At 41.8% G+C, this 21,006-nt stretch overlaps 1 protein-coding gene across 9 annotated transcripts in view; it reads left to right on the top strand.

The window, feature by feature from the left end:
• The window catches only part of LOC123741697 (RNA binding protein fox-1 homolog 3), a 385,849-nt gene extending 367,094 nt beyond the window's left edge, over positions 1 to 18,755 (top strand). For 8 of the 9 annotated variants that reach the window (XM_082971477.1, XM_082971473.1, XM_082971472.1 and 5 more), the window contains 3 exons: positions 3,737 to 3,795; positions 5,794 to 5,872; positions 8,183 to 13,590. In XM_082971477.1, the coding sequence (XP_082827603.1) occupies positions 3,737 to 3,795; positions 5,794 to 5,872; positions 8,183 to 8,227 (183 nt within the window). In that variant the 3' untranslated portion in view covers positions 8,228 to 13,590. Of the gene's footprint in view, positions 1 to 3,736; positions 3,796 to 5,793; positions 5,873 to 8,182; positions 13,591 to 15,833 lie in introns of those variants that run through there. The other variant, XM_082971476.1, reaches the window with a different exon arrangement.
• The last annotated feature ends 2,251 nt before the right edge of the window (positions 18,756 to 21,006 follow it).

Raw genomic sequence — 21,006 nt, 5'->3', positions numbered from 1 at the left:
CTCCCTCCTTCCTTCCTTCCCTCCCTCCCTCCCTACCCTCCCTACCCTCCCTCCCTCCCTGCCTCCCTACCCTCCCTCGCTCCCTCCCTCCTCTCCTCTCCTCACCTCCAGCTAAGCCCTGGGTCTCAGTGCCCTCTGACCAGTCCTGGGGTATCTCGCCCCATCGCTCAAGCCGTCAGCCTTTCCCCCTGTGCTTTACTGCCATTAGTTTTGGCAGTGGCCACTGCACGGACACTGAACGGCTTCAGACTGCCGGAGTGCGCCCAGAGGTCTCCTGTGACAACAACAGCAAGTCCCACAAGCCTCTCTGTCCTCCACTATCATTCAGAAGACATTAGCCATGTCTGTCACTGTCATGACCTTGTCAAATTCCATTCATTTCAACAGTCTGGAAGAAATTGTCATTAAAAAGAGCATCCAGGATGATACCACAACATGAGACCCTGCTTCACAGGGAGTATATTAGGAATGGATGTATTCATATTCATACACACAGTCAGGCACACATGTGACGTGCACACGCATGCACGCACACTGGGGCGAGACACAATAACAAATGTGTTGCACTGTTGTGGGCAGGATTTGACATGTGTGCAAGTGATTTATTGTGGCTGTGTGTTGTTGGGTTTTGTTGCTGTAATCAGCAGCACTGTCCCAGGGCATGGCCATCCCACAGGAACTCCTCTGCCTGGCCTTAGCCATGACTTCCTGCCTCCATGGGCAGGGAGGATGACTCAAATACAGAGCCTGGTCCATCTGCCCTCTGACCTGATTCCCCAAGAGCCCTGGCCACAGTCTTTAAACGTTCCATCTCCACGGAAGTGTAGCTCGCCTTTGGACTAATAGAACACATGTATTATTAACAGCCAAATAACAGGTTATTATTTTCCCTTTTTATTTCTGTGAGCTCAATGCACACTTTGCGCAGTTTCTCTATAGATTAATCAGATCAAGCAAGAACTGTGCGGTGTAGTAGGGAGTTTTAGTTTTAAACAGGCCAATATTCGACATAGTTTAGAGCAGAAAACGTGGTAATTAACTACCTACTTGTCCGATCTGTGTGAGTGCACTGAGAGGGACTAGAAGAGACAGAAGACGTGCGATCGAGAAGGAGAGAGAGCAGTTGCTTTGCAAGGTATCTCTACCTGAAAATACATGATCAAGTGATTGATAGTTGGTATTCAGCAGTCATAAAAGTATGCCTTGTTTATGTTGAAGAACTATTAAAACAGTGATTTTGTCAGACAGCAGCTCTATAGAGATGATGACTGGAATGAAATAGAAAAGTTATAAAATAAAACAAATGTAATATACACAACAACTAAAATATATTATTAAAGTAAAGTCATGTGAATAAAACATTAATAAGTGATAAGCAGTTACTAACATCATGGGACTTTTATTCATTGTTTTATTCTGTGTTACACCATTCAACCCACACAATAAATAGCGCATTTAATGTAAAAAAAAAAAATCGTCATCAAAAACCATGATTATTTTTTAATAATCAAACCGAAACCGAACCGACCTCAAAAAGCACTCTCAGCACTACCACCTATATACCCACCGTAGGATATAGGATGGAGATGGGCCAATGCTCCATTGGTGCTAATAGAAAAACAGTAGGTGAACAGCTTAATTTTCAGTTGGAGTAATGACTGCTCTCCCCAATGAAGTTTTTAATTCCTTCTCCCACTCTGGCAAATGAATACACAGGCCCTGACTTCCCAAACACCAAGCCCCAGTTACAGCGCCTTCAGAAAGTATTCATACCCCTTGACTTAGTCCATATTTTGTTGTGTTACAGCCTGAATTCAAAATGGATTAAATATATTTTTTTCCACATAATAACAAAGTGAAAACATGTTTTTAGAAATGTTTCTAATTTATTGAAAATTAAATATAGAAATATCTATTTACATAAGTATTCACACATGTTCGTATCACCTTTGCTCTTTCTGGGTAAGTCTCTAAGAGCTTTGCACATCTGGATTGTACAATATTTGCACGTAATTACTTTTAACATGATTCAAGATCTGTCAAGTTGGTTGTTGACCATTGATAGACAGCCATTTTCAAGACTTGCCGTAGATTTTCAAGCTGATTTAAGTCAAAACTGTATCTGGGCAACTCAGGAACATTCAATGTCATCTTGGTAAGCAACTTTTAGGTTATTGTCCTGCTGAAAGGTGAATTTGTCTGCTAGTGTCTGTTGGAAAGCAGACTGAACCAGGTTTTCCGCGAGAATTTTGCCTGTGCTTAGCTCTATTCCGTTTATTTTGATCTTAAAAACAAGCATGCGCATAACATGATGCAGCTACTACCATGCTTGAAAATATGAGGAGAGGTACTCAGTGATGTCTTGTGTTGGATTTGCCCGAAACTTAACGCTTTGAATTCAGGACATAAAGTTAATTTCTTTACTTTAACATTTTTTTTACTTTAGTGCCTTATTGCAAACAGGATACATGTTTTGGAATATTTTTATTCTGTACAGGCTTCCTTCTTTTCACTCTGTCAATTAGGTTAGTATTATGGATTAACTACAATGTTGTTGATCCATCCTCAGTTTTCTCCTATCACAGCCATTTAACTCAAAACTGTTGGCATCGTGGTGAAATGCCTGAGAGGCTACATTCCTCTCCGGTAACTGAGTTATGATGCCTGTATCTTTGTAGTGACTGGGTGTGTTGATACACCATCCATAGTGTAATTAATAACTTCACCATGCTCAAAGGGTTATTCAATGCCTGCTTTATTTATGTTTACCAATCTACCAATAGGTGAACTTTGAAAGGCTTTTGAAAACCTCCCTGGTCTTTGTGGTTGAATCTGTGTTTGATATTCACTACTTGACTGAGGGAATTTAAAGATGATTATATGTGTGGGGTACAGAGATGAGGTAGTCAAACACTATTATTGCACACAGAGTGAGTCCATGCAACTTATTATGTGACTTTTTAAGCACATTTTTACTCCAAAACTTATTTAGGCTTGCTATAACAATGGGGTTGAATTCTTATTGACTCAAGGCATTTCAGCTTTTTATTTTTTATTAAATTGTAAACATTTCTAAACTTCCACTCTGACATCATGGGGTATTGTGTGTAGGCCAGTGACACAACATCTCCATTCAATCCATTTTAAATTCCGGCTGTAACACATCAACATGTGGAAAACGTCCAGAGGTGTAAATAGTTTCTGAAGGCGCTGTACGTCTTGGTTTGCTCCTGTGCAACACAGTACGTGTGAAGAAAAAGGAGTCTCTTCAATAATGCAGCAGGCCATTGCTGCTTCCCCATTCTGAATGTGGGATGAATTTGGGGAGCGTTATCACACCGCTGTTCTGTTCTTTCTCATGTGGACCATGTTGTGCACCTACTGTCACGCAAGGTGCCACAGAGGGAACACATGGCTCTCCTCCCCAGTCTCACAGGGGATCATTCATTCTCCGCTGCCTCAGCTACCAAATATTAAACAGCTCCCTCTGGTTGTGTTCTGGGCGTCTTGCACCTTGCGTTGCCTCCGTGCATACTCTTCGATTAGACTTTTTGAATGATTTCATATGAATACTTGGAAAATGAATAGAATATGCAGTTTTGAAATGTTCCCAACAATGGACAATGTTTCAAACCTGATGTTGGATCTTTTAGTAAATGCTTGCTATTATTTGTTTGAGAATACTGGTAATATACATGCTGTTGTGGGTGGTTGTCTAACTGTCTGAGTCCAACAGGGGGGCTACGCTGCGTACAGATACGCCCAGCCCACCACCGCTGCTGCCTACAGTGACAGGTGAGTGCATTCCACGTGCTGCATAAAATAAAATAACTAATATTACTTGAAAAAATAAAAGGCCATTGATATTGTGATGGATTAAATTAGAAGTTGTGACGAGGTCTGACAAGTGACGTCAACCTTTCCCCACTCTCCAAAGTATCTCCCACATAGGAGGGTGAAGATAAACTCTCTCTGGAGTTGTGACCCTCCCTCAGATTGAACTGTCCATTAGGAGATCCACTATGGCCTCAGGATAAGCACACAAAAAAGTAACCTTGTTCGACAAGATGATCTATCCCATGGCTCTCTGCCTTTGACGGGCGAGAGGGTATATCAACTGTATTTATGAATGGCCTGCGGTCTGCGGAAGGAAGGGAGAGAGGGAGAGAGGGATGGATGGGCAGGGACTCTATCACTTCTGACTGATGTCATTCGGGTTCAGGTGTGCTCCGTTTGAGGAGGCGTGGCTGATTCATTCGGGCCTTCAAAGCCGCTGTCAGGCTGGATGTGGGCTGGTTTGGGAATCTAATCTGGGAGGGATTGAGCATGTCACTTGTGATAACATACACCCTGCCTGAGAGCCTGAAGATCATATCGATAATGTAAGATTTATCTGGCCTCGCCGCACTGCGAAATATGAGCAGCCGTGCTCGGAGGGAGCAGAAATTGGACAGCGGCTTTTTCCTCTGGGAGTGATTTAATTCCTGTTTCTCTTGCCTATATTTTCCTCCTGAGATTTAATGTAATTCACCCGAGTTGTTTGTTTTGCTTTGTTTTGCTTCCCTTGTCGGTTTGTTTCTTTTTGAATAAGCGGTCATGCCCATTGGATCAATAGGGGTTTGTCTCAGCAATACCTTATCAGACTTACCAGCGGAGCAATCAGCCAATCATGAAAGGAGGTCACAGGGATCATAAGAGGCTTGTAAAATCCCCATAAAATATGAAACATTCATTTTTCAAAAAGCTTGTGCCCACAGACCTGCTTTTATTACCGAGGCCCTGCCCGGGGCCAATCAGCGTAGTGAAGCCGCGTGACGTACGTTCTGAGGGGCCGTTTGACCTCGAGGTGGTTAGCAATGCAACTCTGGTGAGAGCCCATTTTGTAGATAGATTAGCTTTAGTGGGCCTCTGGGGTTTGGTGCTCACAGTAGATAAGAGTATTACAGAGACCACCCCTGACCATGTCATGGTACAGCCCATCCTCTTCCCCTGGAGCCTTCTCATCCAGCTCCTTCCCCCTCCACGTCCTGCTCACTGACCTTGGGTGTTGGACTCCAATGGGACACACCATATTTAGATCTTATATAACTCAATGTCCTCCTCGCCCCGCTCCAGCCTTGTAGGCTGGATGTCTTGTCTCCTTAAGGAAAATGACATTTCTCCTTCTCTCCTCTTGGTTTTTATTCCTGGTTGATTTGGTGCCCTCAGTGCTTGGCTGGGAATGCCTTATCTGCTCCGTACAGACCCTCATTTGCAAGCGAGCATTGAAGAAAAAAAAGTAAATAAAGGAATATGTGAAGTCGAGTAAGTAAATAAATAAATAAGGCACACATCTTGTCCTGTCTCAGAAGGAAATTGGAAGGATTAGTTCCAAACCAGTAACAATGAAAAGACAGTGGTGTGAGCCCACTGTTCAGCTTGGGTAAACAACAGCAGGGTGAGAGAGCGCACACAGACTGGGCCCAAGCCCTCCAGCACTTCTATCTTTCTCTGTTTTCTCTTTCTTTCTCTCTTTCTCTCTCTGTTTCTCTTTCTCTCACCCCTCAGTACCCATCACTGCCAACTAATCGAGGTGTCAGTGAAAAGGACAATGTGTATTCACAGAGAATGATCCAACCACCTTTGAACTCCTTTGCTACTCAGCCTTGTATCATTTTCTAAACCAGGGGGTAGAGAGAGGGAAATAATTGTTTTAGAGACTTGAAAGTGTTGACTTTAGGGCCAAGTATCAAACAAGCATTGAAAATATACTCTATGTCAATGACCCTAATCTCCTGGCCTTTTCCATTGCAGCTATGGCAGAGTCTATGCAACAGCAGACCCCTACCACCACACAATCGGCCCTGCCGCTACATACAGTGTGGGGACCATGGTAAGTCCACTCTCGCTTTCCTCTGCACCCGGTTGTTGGCTAGCCACACTAACACAGAGCAGAGGCCGCCAGCCGCAGTACTCTGTCGCTCCAGGAGCACTCGGAGATAAAGACCATTGAACTAAGCCAAGTCAGTGGGCTTTATTTCCTCTTTGTCATGCTGTTTGGCACGACCTAGTGGAGTGCAGGAGAATTCCCTAGCATGTGGTCATTGTGAATTCAGTGAAATGGATTTGTTTCATGTTATGTCACACAAGCTCACCTCATACATACAATATTAATTTGATTCAGGCTTTTTACTGCTAAAATGGGAATGATCACTACAACTAATTCAATCCAAACACATGGGCATCTTCAACACTAGTATAATCATTCTATTCCTGCCACTATTCAACTCCAAATGAGTTGTTCCATTCTTCCTTTCAGCCAAACTCTAAACTTTAAGGGGTGAAGTTGAATGGTTAATGTCTGTTTTTAGCTAGCTTTTGCAGCTAACATCAAAGATGAAAATACTATCAGTAAAATACCATCCTATAATGGGGAGATAGTTTCTCAATGTTTTGTTTTACAATGAGGGCATGGGACTGGGCTCATAGACTAATTTGAAAGATTAACGACCATCAAACGCATGCAGCAGTGTGCCGTGGGACATGGAAGAGAAAGAGAGGGATGGAGGGAGTTCTCTCACTCACCCCTCCAGTCCACAAGGTTGATGGGACGAGCGCTCTCTGCCAGACAAATGACTTAAATGTACCATTCCGGCATGCATGCGATTTTTCAACAACATAAAAAACAGCGTACAGTTCCCCGGTGCAGCTGCTAGCTAAAAGCTTTCATTAATTAAGACATTTATTTTTTTCTCTTCATTTACTTAATTAAAAACTGTGCTTCTTTTCCTCCAAATTTCCTTCCCTTCACTGCCACTCTTAGTCACCCTTTCTTAGCCAGGCTGAATTTGGCCCTTCATGTCTGAGCTTGGGTTGTGTGTGTGGGGCAAGTTGAGGGGATCACTGTGGTGGGGTGGAAGTTGAGGGGATCACTGTGGTGGGGTGGAAGTTGAGGGGATCACTGTGGTGGGGTGGAAGTTGAGGGGATCACTGTGGTGGGGTGGAAGCTGGTGAGGTGCGAGACCCTGGTAGTGAATAAACCATCTTGACACAATAGGAGTTCAGATCTTACAGTGCAGAGACACACCATGAAATAGAATCAGGAAAAAAATGGTTTGGTTACTAATTCTTTAGTCCTCTTTGATTAATGGTTCCAAAGGAGAGAGCAGCGATTTTTGCATTTAGAAACCTTTCAATAATTAGTTCCTCCAAGGTTGCTTAAAATTCTCTTTGCTGATTTCCAGCGTGCCAAAAAATTGCAAATGCTTTTTTATACTGATGAAAATTTTATACAAGCAAGAGGGTTCCTTTAAATTAAGGGCTATTTAGCCTTTGAAGGTTTGGGGCTTGCTCAGAGTACATGGGATATTGTGTGTGTGTGTGTGTGTGTGTGTGTGTGTGTGTGTGTGTGTGTGTGTGTGTGTGTGTGTGTGTGTGTGTGTGTGTGTGTGTGTGTGTGTGTGTGTGTGTGTGTGTGTGTGTGTGTGTGTGTGTGTGTGTGTGTGTGTGTGTGTGTGTGTGTGTGTTCCCTGGTTAACCAGAGCATGGCAGTAAACCTAGGGACCAATATCCTGTGGTGCAATACACATCCAGAAAGGTGTGGGCACCACGGTTGGACTTGAAAGAGAATTATGATTAAACTCCTTTGAACTTAATTCGCTTTGGTTGGATCTATGACATTGTTGTAGCCTGGAAAGCCATTCCGTGAGGAATGTTTTCCTACAGTCAAAAGCATGAAACAAGCACAGTATTTTCCAATTTGTTGCTTAATGTAATTAATGCATGGAAACTGCATTTGAGGGGGGGGGGGGGGGGGGGGGGGGGGCACTTCTCCATGTAGCAAGCCGAAAGAAGAATATTGATATCTAGGAAAGGGTTTTTCTCTCTGGTACAAATAGCAAAATTATTTCAGACTAATTTCATACTTTATCACTACCAGGTTCTTTATCCTCCAGCTCCAACACCTGGACCGCCCCTCCTCAGAACACACACATACCCAACTTATGCATACTCTAATGAACAAGAACTATTATTACTTTGATTAAACCAGCTCAATTAAATGCTATTTAATCCCATGTCTTTCAGACACAGACGTTGTAACAAAACCAATAAAGGAAGGAAATTTGTGGAAAAAACAGAACTCAACAACCAAGCTGTCACCACTTTAATACTGATTGGTCCTTTTTCATCTTTGATGTTGCAGGCTAGCCTATACAGAGGAGGGTACAGTCGCTTCACTCCCTACTAACAGAAAGAAAAAGAGAGAAAGACAGAGACATTACCCCCCAACAAACAAAAATCAAACAAATTAACAAACAAGCAAACACCTCATCCTTCGTGGAGCGCTAAATCAAACTAAAAGCTTCCAGGTCCCAATGCTGACCCCTCCCCCTGACACCCGCCCTCCCGCTACAGACGATTTCTACAACCTTTTTGATGTCATCATTGGTCTGCTCCTATGATTTGTTTTGTATTCATTTTGTGCTTTGGATTGATTTGGGAGAAGTTATGTTCTGCACATGTGACTGCTGTAGATGGGTGCTGTGTCACCATAACCAATGTGAGCCTACTGTAGTACGCATGATGCATGATCAGAGGGGTGTGTTTCTGCAGTGACCGTCAGATGGATGACAATCTAGTGGGGCATTAGATACACTGTTATTTAGCCTATTCTTGAATTAGAATTCAATTAAATTCAAGCAGGAAACAAAATATTGTATTCCAATTAGCATTAGAAATACATAATTATCGTAATAACAAAGACGATGCACATGCCCTGCTAATTCTTATTTCACAAGACGCCACTGTCAACTGTATGATTGCTCTGTAATGTTGGAGTGTCCTAATGCACTTGAATTGGAGTCCTAACAGTGATGTGGTGTGACAGCATGCAGAGTGAGGGCCATTGCACCACAGTGAGGGGTCAGAGTTCACCTGGGGTTGAGACTGGGCTAGCTCTCGCTAATGTGATGGCACTCTATGCGAAATGACTTAGGATTGTTAAGGATTCAATGTCTTTGTTTATTTCAGGCAGATTTTTTCCACACTAATTTGCATGTTTACGTATTATTAACTGAAGTGTAAAGTGCATTCAGAAAATATTCAGACCCCTTGACTTTTTCCACATTTTGTTACGTTACAGCATTATTCTAAAATTGATTACATTGCCCCCCCCCCATCAGTCTACACACAATACCCCATAATGACAAAGCAAAAACAGTTCTTTTTTATTTTTTTGAAAATGGATATAAAATAAAAGAGAAATATGACATTTACATAAGTATTCAGACCCTTTACAAAATACTTTGTTGAAGCAATTACAGCCTCGAGTCTTCTTGGTTATGACGCTGCAAGCTTGGCACACCTGTATTTGGGGAGTTTCTCCCATTCTTCTCTGCAGATCCTCTCAAGCTCTGTCAGGTTAGATGTGGAGCGTTGCTGCACAGCTATTTTCAGATCTCTCCAGAGATGTTCGATCAGGTTCAAGTCCGGTCTCTGGCTGGGCCACTCAAGGAGATTCAGAGACTTGTCCCGAAGCCACTTCTGGGTTGTCTTGGCTGTGTGCTTAGGGTTGTTGTCCTGTTGGAAGGTGAACCTTCACCCCAGTCTGAGGTCTTGAGCGCTCTGGAGCAGGCTTTCATCAAGGATCTCTCTGTACATTGCTCCGTTTATATTTGCCTCGATCCTGACTAGTCTCCCAGTCCCTGCCACTTAAAAACATCCCCTACAGCCTGATGCTGCCACCACCATGCTTCATCGTAGGGATGGTGCCAGGTTTCCTCCAGACGTGACGCTTGGCATTCAGGCCAAAATGTTCGATCTTGGTTTCATCAGACCAGAGAGTCTTGTTTCTCATGGTCTGAGAGTCTTTAGGTGCCTTTTGGCAAACTCCAAGCGAGCTATCATGTGCCTTTTACTGAGGAGTGACTTCCTTCTGGTCGCTACCATAAAGGCCTGATTGGTGGAGTGCTGCAGAGATGGTTGTCGTTCTGGGAGATTCTCCCAACTCCACAGAGGAACTCTAGAGCTCTGTCAGAGTCACCTCCCTGACCAAGGCCCTTCTCCCCCGATTGCTCATTTTGGCCGGGCAGCCAGCTCTAGGAAGAGTCTTCGTGGTTCCAAACTTCTTCCATTTAAGAATGGTGGAGGCCACTGTGTTCTTGGGGACCTTCAATGCTGCAGAAATGTTTTGGTACCCTTCCCCAGATCTGTGCCTCGACACGATCCTGGCTCTACAGACAATTCCTTCGACCTCATGGCTTGGTTTTTGCTCTGACATGCTGTGGGACCTTATATAGACAGGTGTATGCCTTTCCAAATCATGTCCAATCAATTTAATTTACCACAGGGGGACTCCAATCAAGTTGTATAAACATCTCATGGATGTTCAATGGAAACAGGATGCACCTGAGCTCAATTTCGAGTCTCGTAGCAAAGGGTCTGAATACTTGTAAATAAGGATTTTCAGTTTTTTATTTTTAATACATTTGCAAACATTTCTAAAAACCTCTTTTCGCTTTGTCATTATGGGGTATTGGGTGTAGATTGCTGAAGAAAAAATTATATTTAATAATTTTTAGAATAAGGCTGTAACATAACAAAATTTGCAAAAAGTCAAGTTGTCTGAATACTTCCCGAATGCACTATATGCGACGTTTATAGGTGGCTAATCATTATTTTTAGTAGGCTACACTGTCGACTCATCTATGAAGTACTGTAGTGCAATTCCTGATAACTATTCACTTTTCAGTATTGCACAAAACATTCTGTACCTCGGGATACACCACTACAAGTGATTTGATCTGACAACTAATTGTATCAGTAGAATGCTTGTCTGTTTATTTTCTTGACATAATCAGTGCTTGACTTGGGCAGGAGCTTACCAGAGCTGAGCACTGGCACCTCAGATGTTCTACTGCTTGAGCTCCTGCACCTAAATATAAACAGTACCAGCACCCAAAATGACTACCGGCACCTATTTCAGTCCAAGTCAAGCATACCCACCAAACACTACCAGTGGGTTCCCCCACTTTACAATGACAGACCATTGTCTTATTGGTTTATTTTGCCCAAATCTCTCTGGAAGAGCTGAATTACTAGAGCAGGTTGAGTGAGAGATTATATACTTTCGATTATGAGGAGAGAAATGGACTGTGAACATGATTGCATCATATTCCACTTTCAGGAGAAAATACCTTGTTCCATACAGCTCTAGGAAGAGTCTTGGTGGTTCCAAACTTCTTCCATTTATGTATTATAACACGTGCGTGTTGTCATACCAGATTAATGTACTCGAATACACGTCTTCAACTCAGTAGTTACCCCATATGAACTCTTGAGAAAATGGGAACATTTCAAATCAATTATTTTGTAAGTAGATCAGGCCAAGAGACAGGATATATAGATCCGAATACAACTATGGAAATCTATAATTACTCAACTATTCGTATAATGATATAATTTACGTATGTATCCTCTCAAGTGTTATCTGTTTGTTAGACTTTATTTGTGTATTTTGATCATTTTGAAGGTGTGACATGTTTATAAAGACATCTTATATGAGCAGTTATGTTTAGTCAACATGTTGAACATGATATAGATTAATGTTGTATACCAAAATAATATATCATCACTTTATCAAAGAAAAGCATAAAACATTGTTCTTCCTTTTATATACCAGTATTTAGGGTTCTACCATGGGGGCTTTTATAGGATTCAAAAAAGCTTCAGACATTGTTATTAATGTATTTGTAGGTGTTTCTGATTAAATTACTCTGTGTGTGTGTGTGTGTGTGTGTGTGTGTGTGTGTGTGTGTGTGTGTGTGTGTGTGTGTGTGTGTGTGTGTGTGTGTGTGTGTGAATAGTAGGGTTGACACAACCCATTTTAAATGACTTTCCTCCCCATCCACTTTCATTGCGCCAGTATAAAACGGAGGGCTGCTCTGAGCGCCAGTGGAACTAACACAGAGAATCCCCCAAGAACAACGGCTCACTGAAGCCAAGTTCCACTGTTTCTTCAACTCAATTAGCGTCTACGTTTTAAGCTGAATTTACAACAGTAGAAGTCTGTTGTTTGAACACATAGACTTGAGACAGCTCCACACAAAATATATATATTATAAAAGAGACAGCTCCACACGCATACACTGAACGGCAAGTAAAATACTCCCCTCTGCCTTGGTCAAAGAGAAAATCGTAGCTTTGAATTCTCCCTCTCACTGCCTACCAATTCCTAATGATGCCCGTCATTACAGCTGTTGTTTTAAAATCCTATTTTGCAGACGGCTACTTCTACATTCAACTTAATTGGAGAGAGAAACTTAGTAATTACTATAGTACCAGTTGATCCGCTTGAAAGGAAATCGACTATTTGAATCCCCCTGTTCAGTTTGGGTGCAGATAAGTCATAGATGAGTTGAGTAGGAAAGCCACAGTGTCAGAGACTGAGAGCAGACATCTTAATGAATGCTGCTCTTCTGAAGCTATCGTTTAGCAAATACACTGGAGGCCATAGTGTGATGAATAGTAATTCATGTTTTTCACTGGCTGTGTGTTTTTGAGGTTTGCCAACTTCTTTCCTCTAGTCTAGATATCCTGAAATCTCTCTCCATGACAAGTCTTTGCCTCAATAAATCACTTTATAACTCCTAACTCATTGATAACCTAACCTTGATACAGTAAAACAGAATCTTCCACTTTAAGCAGCCACTCATTTCCTGTCTGCACGTGAACCAGCCTGATAAGATGCTAGCTCCTATGAGAGGAACATCAATGCCCAGGAGGGGTGTTAGCCGCCATGCCTCACCACCACAAATTAGAGCAGGCTAATTAGCCACTATCAATCACTATATCGCTAGCTTCACTTACAGGCCATTCCTACACTACATCTTCACTATAGCAATGTGCAGATCTCAGTCTACCAGCAGCTACATTTCACAGTTAAAAAAGAAAGTCGGCCTAGAACACGCCTTTTCATTTACATCCTCTACTTTCAGGGTTACTCGTGGTCAGTTTTATTCATGAGGACATTGCAGTGATGTCATGTTTTTACTTGGATGGGTTTGAGTGTTGTCAGTTAAAGTTGTAATGCGTCCGTACAACTCTTCCTCCCTTTATAATCAATGTCTTCATTGTTACACTGTTCAAATGGCAAATTATCAAGGCTTCATATAACATGTAAATAGCTAATATATATTGTGTCTTATTATATTTTGCTAAATATTAAAAATGTATATCTATAGTGTAGAGGCTGAAAGGTTTTTCAGTTTTCTAATATCCTCTATCCCATATACATGTGTTTTTCATAGCTAGCTATATTATTAAAAACACTCAGTGAAGGTGTTAAACCACATGCCCAGTCATATACAGTTTGCTCACATTTAAACATGTTTATTTATGTAAATTGAACGCACAGTTTGTTAATTCATTATGATGTATTTACTATTATAGTCAGTAAGCCTTGATAAGCTGACCATTTAATTTCTTTATCCATCCAAAAGATTTGTAGAAAAAAAGGGAAACAAGCAAAAAAGTTACACTTCCTGTAAAATATATACATGTATATACACATATATTACCAATTCTCTGATTATCTGGTTTCTATGTATTCATATATATATATATATATATATATATATATATATATATATATATATATATATATATATATATATATATATAGTGGTTTTATCTGTGTATTTTCAATTCAGCTGAACTTGTTCTATGAATTGTACAGTATGTCATTTCTAAAAAAGTATATATTGTCTGAAAGGTGTAAGTAATTGGCTTTTGATTTATTGGTACAGTATATTACATTTCCTTTGTCTTCTTTCATCAATGACTTAGTTGTTAGTATATGTGACATATCTAAGCAACCGCTGATTGTTTTGAGTGTCAGAATAAAGCGGTTCTGAGAGCATTTTGTTTGTCATTAGAGCTCTATGTTTAATCTGTTGCCAGCTTGTTGATTGTAATCCTGATCAGGCACAGTAAAATGAAATCTTCTACAATTCCTGTTCACACTTAATGAAACCCAATATTTCTACAGATTTAAACCAGCATTGTATAGATAAGAAGATGTTCAATTTAGGTACAGTGCAATGCATTGAACGTCCTCAGTGACAGTGGCCACTTGCTACAGCACCGGCCCAACCCTCCCCTGAGTTGACTTGTCCATGAGTGATTAATATATTTGTCACTGCAGCTCCTCCAATGCTGGTCTGCCTGTCAGTGAGGAGCACTATATGTAGCGCAGGTGCTATTGTGTTCCCACTCTGCTCTGCTATATAGTGATACAGTGATGGGGGATATTTTAGTATAGAGAGTCCCCAGTGAGACCTCCGTAGGACTGAAGATGAGGCAGGCTGTTCCATGGATGGAGAGACAGAGGGAGATGGAGAGAGAGACAGAGGGAGATGGAGGGAGAGACAGAGGGAGATGGAGGGAGATGGAGGGAGCGACAGAGGGAGATGGATGAAGAGACAGAGGGAGATGGAGGGGGGGAGACAGAGACAGAGGGAGATGGAGGGAGAGACAGGGAAATGAAGGGAGAGACAAAGAGTCATTCTGGGCTGAGATTAGCATGCCACGCGTTCAATTGTTACTTCTCCGGAGGAGGTGTGAAAAAGTACTACAAAGCCATGTCAAAATGAATGCCTCGCCTCGTTTTCCTCTACAGCTCGGCACGCTGCTGAATTAGGGAGAGACTGTCATGACAAGGGTCCCAGGACACATGTCTCTCTCCTCCCTCTCTCCCTCTCTCTCCTCTCACTCTCCCTCTCTCTTCTCCCTCTCTCCATCTCTCCTCCCTCTCTCCATCTCTCTCCTCCCTATCTCCCTCTCTTCTCCCTCTCTCCTCCCTCTCTCCCTCTCTCTTCTCCCTCTCTCCATCTCTCCTCCCTCTCTCCCTCTCCCTCTCTCCTCCCTCTCTCCATCTCTCTCCTCCCTCTCTCCATCTCTCTCCTCCCTATCTCCCTCTCTCCTCCCTCTCTCCCTCTCTCTTCTCCCTCTCTCCCTCTCCCTCTCTCCTCCCTCTCTCCCTCTCTCTTCTCCCTCTCTCCATCTCTCTTCTCCCTCTCCCTCCCTCTCTCCCTCTCTCCATCTCTCTCCTCCCTATCTCCCTCTCTCTCCTCCCTCTCTCCCTCTCTCTTCTCCCTCTCCCTCTCTCCATCTGCCTCCTCCCTCTCTCTCCTCCCTCTCTCCCTCTCTCTCCTCCCCTCTCCCTCTCTCCTCCCCTCTCCCTCTCTCCTCCCTTTCTCCCTCTCTCCACTACTGCGATAGGCCTCAGTATGACTTTTTTCACTGTAAACTCCAGTAGAGTGATAATGGCCCTCTGTTTTGTAGAGAAAAGTAGCATTTGCTTTGGCCTACGCTCTTTAAAGCGCACGTTTGTGCTGTATGACTTTAAGACTGGCATGAAAAAAGAATGCTCTCTTTTTTTCCCTCAAAAGCTTCCCTTTCAGGTGATTTTTTTTAAGCATGCTTCTCAATCGGGTGGTTTGACATCAATCCATCAGCCCGTCTTAACCTGACATTGTGTACCTTTCCCCCTCCCTGGGGTGCAGTGCTTTAACAAAGATGGAGGGGAACTTTTGTGAGAGTAGTTTACTTTTTTATTCTATACATTTTCTCAATGTTTATATTCAAATAATTTTTACTTTCTGGTTTCTGGTATGGAATCATCATATTGAATATGTTTTTTGGAATAGGAAACACAGCAAACTTAACACAACAAACTTTATGATTAAAAGTAGTGAAATGCACAAGTAGGTTGTCTGTCTATATGTGTCAATCAGAGATGCGACGTTCTGCATACTTACCCATGTCTCCCTGCTCTTCTTCCTATTCACCTCCAGTAAATAACAAAGGCAACGCTGTGCTCAGTATTGATGGACATCACAGATGAAAACAACGAGAAGAGGAGAACTAGCTTTAAGAAAACAACAGGAGAAGAAGAGGAGTCCCTCTACTGAGGCGGGTGAGGAAAGACGGGAGGCGTGCGTGTTGAGTGGTGCCGCGGCGGTGTCAAAACCAGCCACAAGCGCTACAGACGGAGTGAGCCAGTTTCCACCAGGGACCACCTTTGCCGGGTAGAAGAGAAAGACAACGAGAGAAAAAAAGAGAGAAAGCATCCTGTTATTATAACACATTTTATTTTTCTATACTTTTGTGATTTACAGCTTGTGATTTACAAGTAAAAAGTGTGTATAAAACAGTATATATGTACAAATATGTTTTTATGTTTTTGGTAAGGAAGACGAACAGTTGGCCCTCGATGCTAATTCTGTGGTATGCAAGGAGGAGAGGGAGAGTCCTGCTCTTCTCTCTCTGGCACACCACTCCTGTCACTGACAGACAAGAGGAGGTGATATATATACACATACAGTAATGTTACAGTGGCAGGCTAGGAGGGTTCAGCATCCAGGCAGAAGCACTGTATTACAGGTCCAGTTTCTGTGGGTCAGAGTCAATGGTTAACTTCCAGCTGGAGGTCTCTATGATTACACTTCCTGTGTGCGGTCTTTTTGTGGTCTCACTGGTCCGCTTCCTTCCTTGCGCTGGTGCCACTGTTCCACTGTTCCACTTCCTGTTGCAGTGTCACTGGCCAGCTTCCTATTGGTAGTCACTGCTGTTCTCTACTTCCCTGTGGATACTGTCGTCATGACTCCACTTCCTCCTGGCAGCACCACTGGTCCACTCTCCATGGGCAGTACTGTCACTGGTCTACTTGTCTGTGGGTAGGCTAGTAGAGAAATGAGATATGTTCCTCTCCCAGCTCCCTTTCCTCTCCAAGCCCCAGCAGAGGTCTCTGATTCACCACGAGAGAAAGAGAGAGAGAGAGTTTGATGCGTTAATCCCTGACTTTCCTCACCTACCAGGGTCAAAGCCCAAGCCTTTGTGTCTCTATCTGCACCAGTGGACAAAGTATCTCAAACAGACAGACCAACAAGCCAGGGTGCATTTAACTAACGATGCACGTTTCCAGAGAAGAGAAATACTCATCAATGTCCATGTAACAATTGAATTATAATCGAATAATCTAATTGTAATACATCAGCAGGTGCATAACCAAAACACAAGCCTAAGGCATATGGACTATGTCGCTTGATAAACATTATAGAACTAGTGCCCATCCAATGGTAATAAAGGAATGAGGGCTGAAACATGTCAATTACAATGTTGTTTTGTCAATGTATTCTGAGAATATTTATTTGTGTGATTTGCAGCACTGAAAACTTTTAAAGAAGAAAAAAACGTTTTAATTTGTTGAAGCAACCTTACTTTATATCAGGAGAGTCACTGTAAACATGTGTTTAAACAAGAATGTTGGTTCAGTTCTTGAATGTATTTTAATGTCTAGGGTGTCCAACAAGTATGTATTCTTTTTCTGTATATAAATATATATATATATATACATACATATCTATTATATGGGCTGTGGTGGTGTCAGGGAGTAGAGGGGGTAGATAAGGGGCACCCTCCTACAAGCTATACCCCTGATATACTGTAACATGTGATCATGTGTTATATGACTGAAAGCGTGATGGTGATTGTGTGAACTGATCTTCCCCTCCCCCTGCACTTAAAGAGATTGGACAGGATCTTAAGCACTTACAAATTCGTAACATGCTGTATGAATTGGAATTCGTAACATATCATGCACATTCTTTTTGCAAGACAAAATGGATGGCGTTGTACACAATTGTGCACAGTTTTCGGGGACCGAAAAACTACTGGCTGAAATTATATGAAACCTTCATAATGCATCTTTAAACAAACACACATATGAACACACTCAAATACAGAGAATCACAGACACACGTTTTGGCCTAGAAATATGCTACAGAACTGCTTAACAACTTGCTGATTGCCAACAGATAGCTAGTGCTCCAGATAGTCATACACAACTAATGTGGCCCTGCAGGGCCCCAACTACTCTGGCCCTGCAGGGCCCCAACTACTTTCTCTCAGCTCTCGGCTATATTACAGACACCCTTATGGAAATAACATGTATATTCATCATCACATTAAGTAACAGGTCCTGTTGAGGAAGGCAATGATCATAAACAGGTTTAGTGTACAGATGTAGATTTGATTGTGAGAGTTACATAGTGTATGTGGCTAACTAACTCCCAGTCAGTTTCAGGTGAAATGTGAGTGTGAAAAAACAGCAGGTGTGGTGTCAGGCAGGCAGGCAGTAGGCCACCCTCCTGATCTCTGTGTAGACTGCAAGTACCAGTCCTTATCTTCCTGAGCCCTGAGCACAATGGCTTGAGCTGTGACATGAGCAGGATATCCCTCTGAGAGAGAGTTACTACTGTACCACCCCCTCCCGTTCTACTGTGTGAGTCTACCGCCCCTTTTGTATTCCTGACCCTACTGTACATAATATCCCCCCTCGCGATACCCCCTCCCCTCTGACTCCCAAAATCTTGTATTTTGTTCTATAATGACACATTTATTTATAAGGATTTTTTAAATATATCTCTTTCTCCTTTTTGTAAATGTTCCAGTTAAATAAAGTTCAAAAATGTTAAAAAATTCAATGGATATATTGAACGGTAAAAGTCTCTAAAAGTCCCCTCTCCTCTGGCTCTGTATTCTAAACTTTGTGTTTCTTTTTTTCTCTTTCTGTATGCTTCTCTTATGTGCTTCAGATTAAGAGTTCTATTTATTATGACATTAACGTTATTATAATTATGACTAATTATTAATATTATCATCATCCTCATCATCATCATTATTATCATTAATAAACTTGTCTACTTCAACCAAAAGGTAGTGTATTTTTGGCCTGAGTGTTACAGTGTAGAGGAAGATGAGTTACTGTAGCAGTGTGTGCAGACTCCCTAAGGACAGAACATCCCTTGATGGGACATCACAATGACACCGAGAGCTGGGGGAGATGTGCCAGGTAAAAGGGGGGCGGGGCACAACTCCTAAGCCCATTTGTTTTACCCTGGGGGGGGGGGTGGACCTGGCTCCCGAGTGGGTGGGCCTATGCCCATGGCAGCGCCCCTGCCCAGTCATGTGAAATCCATAGATTATGGCCCAATTAATTTATTTCAATTGACTGATTTCCTTATATGAACTGTTACTCAGTAAAATCATTAAAATGATTGCATGTTGCCTTCATATTTTTGTTCAGTATAGTTATACACGTGCCACATTCAACCAGTTAGCAAGTCGAACATTTCTGAGTTTTCCTAGTTTTGACTAGCACGTGAACGCCGCATATATGCTTCCATTTATTATGGTAATGGATCTACAAGTAACTGCCAAAATAAAGAAAGCACTTGAGTTAATGAAGGATACAACAAATATTGAAAGCAGCTGCTTCCAAACAAGTGTGGTTCCTCAGTTAATTATGCAATTAAAACATCCTATTATGCTTATGGTCATGTATAAAAATGCCCAGTTGCCTATTATTTTGGCTACCATGGCTAGAAAAAGTGTATGTGTGTGTGTGTGTGTGTGTGTGTGTGTGTGTGTGCCTCAGTCACCAGATCTCAACCCAGTTGAACACTTATTGGAGATTCTGGAGTGGTGCCTGAGACAGTGTTTTCCACCACCATCAACAAAACACCAAATAATGGAATTTCTCGTGGAAGAATGGTGTCACATCCCTCCAATAGAGTTTCAGACACTTATAGAATCTATGTCAAGGTGCACTGAAGTTGTTCTGGTGGCTCGTGGTGGACCAATGCCCTGTTAAGACCCTTTATGTTGGTGTTTCCTTTATTTTGGCAGTTACCTGTCTATATCATGAATAAGTGTTTTAGAAGAACAGGAAGGGGAAACGCTTATTAGGTGAAGTTTGGATGACATCATCAAATTGGATTTATATTGTATTAATTTAGCAGTATCTTTAGATTTAATTGGTTTGTAAAATGGGGATCAGAAAGGATCAGAGGCTTGTTTTGTGACGTTAAATGTGATGTAATGGTTTGTCCATCCGCTTTACAGATTGTAATATCAAGGTTCCCCCACTTGGTGGCACCATAGCCTCGTACAGGTTACATTACCTTAATCTACAAGAGCCACTACGTGTTAGTATTACTTAGCTATATAACGTCATTACATTTTTTATCACTTGTTTCCAATTAGGCCATACGTCCTTTAATACAATAGGCTCCCCCATCACCAATTGTGTGATCTGACCACGCACACCTTTTATCTGAAATATTGTCTTTGGGCTTTGTTCAAACATCCCATGGTTGATTAAGGTCAAGCGAGAAGATAAAAAATTATAAAAACCTCTGTTGGACTAAAATATAATCTATCACCTCGACCACAGGAAATGACCATAATCACACAATTATGAAGCAATGAGGCACTTTGGCTTTATGGGGTGGGTACTTTGCTAAAATGGCCCACGTAAAAGCCCATCTGTACAAATGGGCCCTCGGATTTGAGCCAAACCGGGGGCTAAAAGACCCTATACATCAAGCCATGGCATATAGAACAAAGAGCAGCAGCCTCCAGTGCCTGATAGAAGGGCAACGCTGCCTGAGGTGCTGCGTGCTGGAGAAATGGAACACAGTAGGATTAGATATGAAGATCTGCTGAAATGATTCCAATACCTCAGGACTTTCCAACCTGTCCCTTCTTATTTAGGACCCTTGAGATTCTAGATCATTTTGAGCAGTTAACTTGTTAATTAACATGTAGGTAACAAGTAGGTAACTAATTATGCCTATATGTACTGTAATATTAACAAAGGCATTAACAAACTCTTTATTAAAGAGGTACAATTTTAAGTCTTTAAATAAAAAAATAATAAGCCATATAAACATCTACAAATACTTAAAATTGTACCTCTTTAATAAAGAGTTATAATCAACTTTGATATAAAGAAATAGAAATTATCTAATGAACAACAAATCTTTAACTTTAGTAGAGTTTAAATGAAAGTGGTTAGATTTCTCTGGTAATCGTGCTTTCAGTATGCTATTGCATTTTGTAGTACTGAATGACCACATCCAATCCATTGGAGCGATGATGAATATAGGTATTGATCTGCCTTAA

Source organism: Salmo salar, chromosome 03 (genome assembly GCF_965601325.2).
Source record: "Salmo salar chromosome 03, fSalSal1, whole genome shotgun sequence".
Classification (NCBI taxonomy): domain Eukaryota; kingdom Metazoa; phylum Chordata; class Actinopteri; order Salmoniformes; family Salmonidae; genus Salmo; species Salmo salar.
This window is presented reverse-complemented; position numbering and strand designations above follow the sequence as displayed.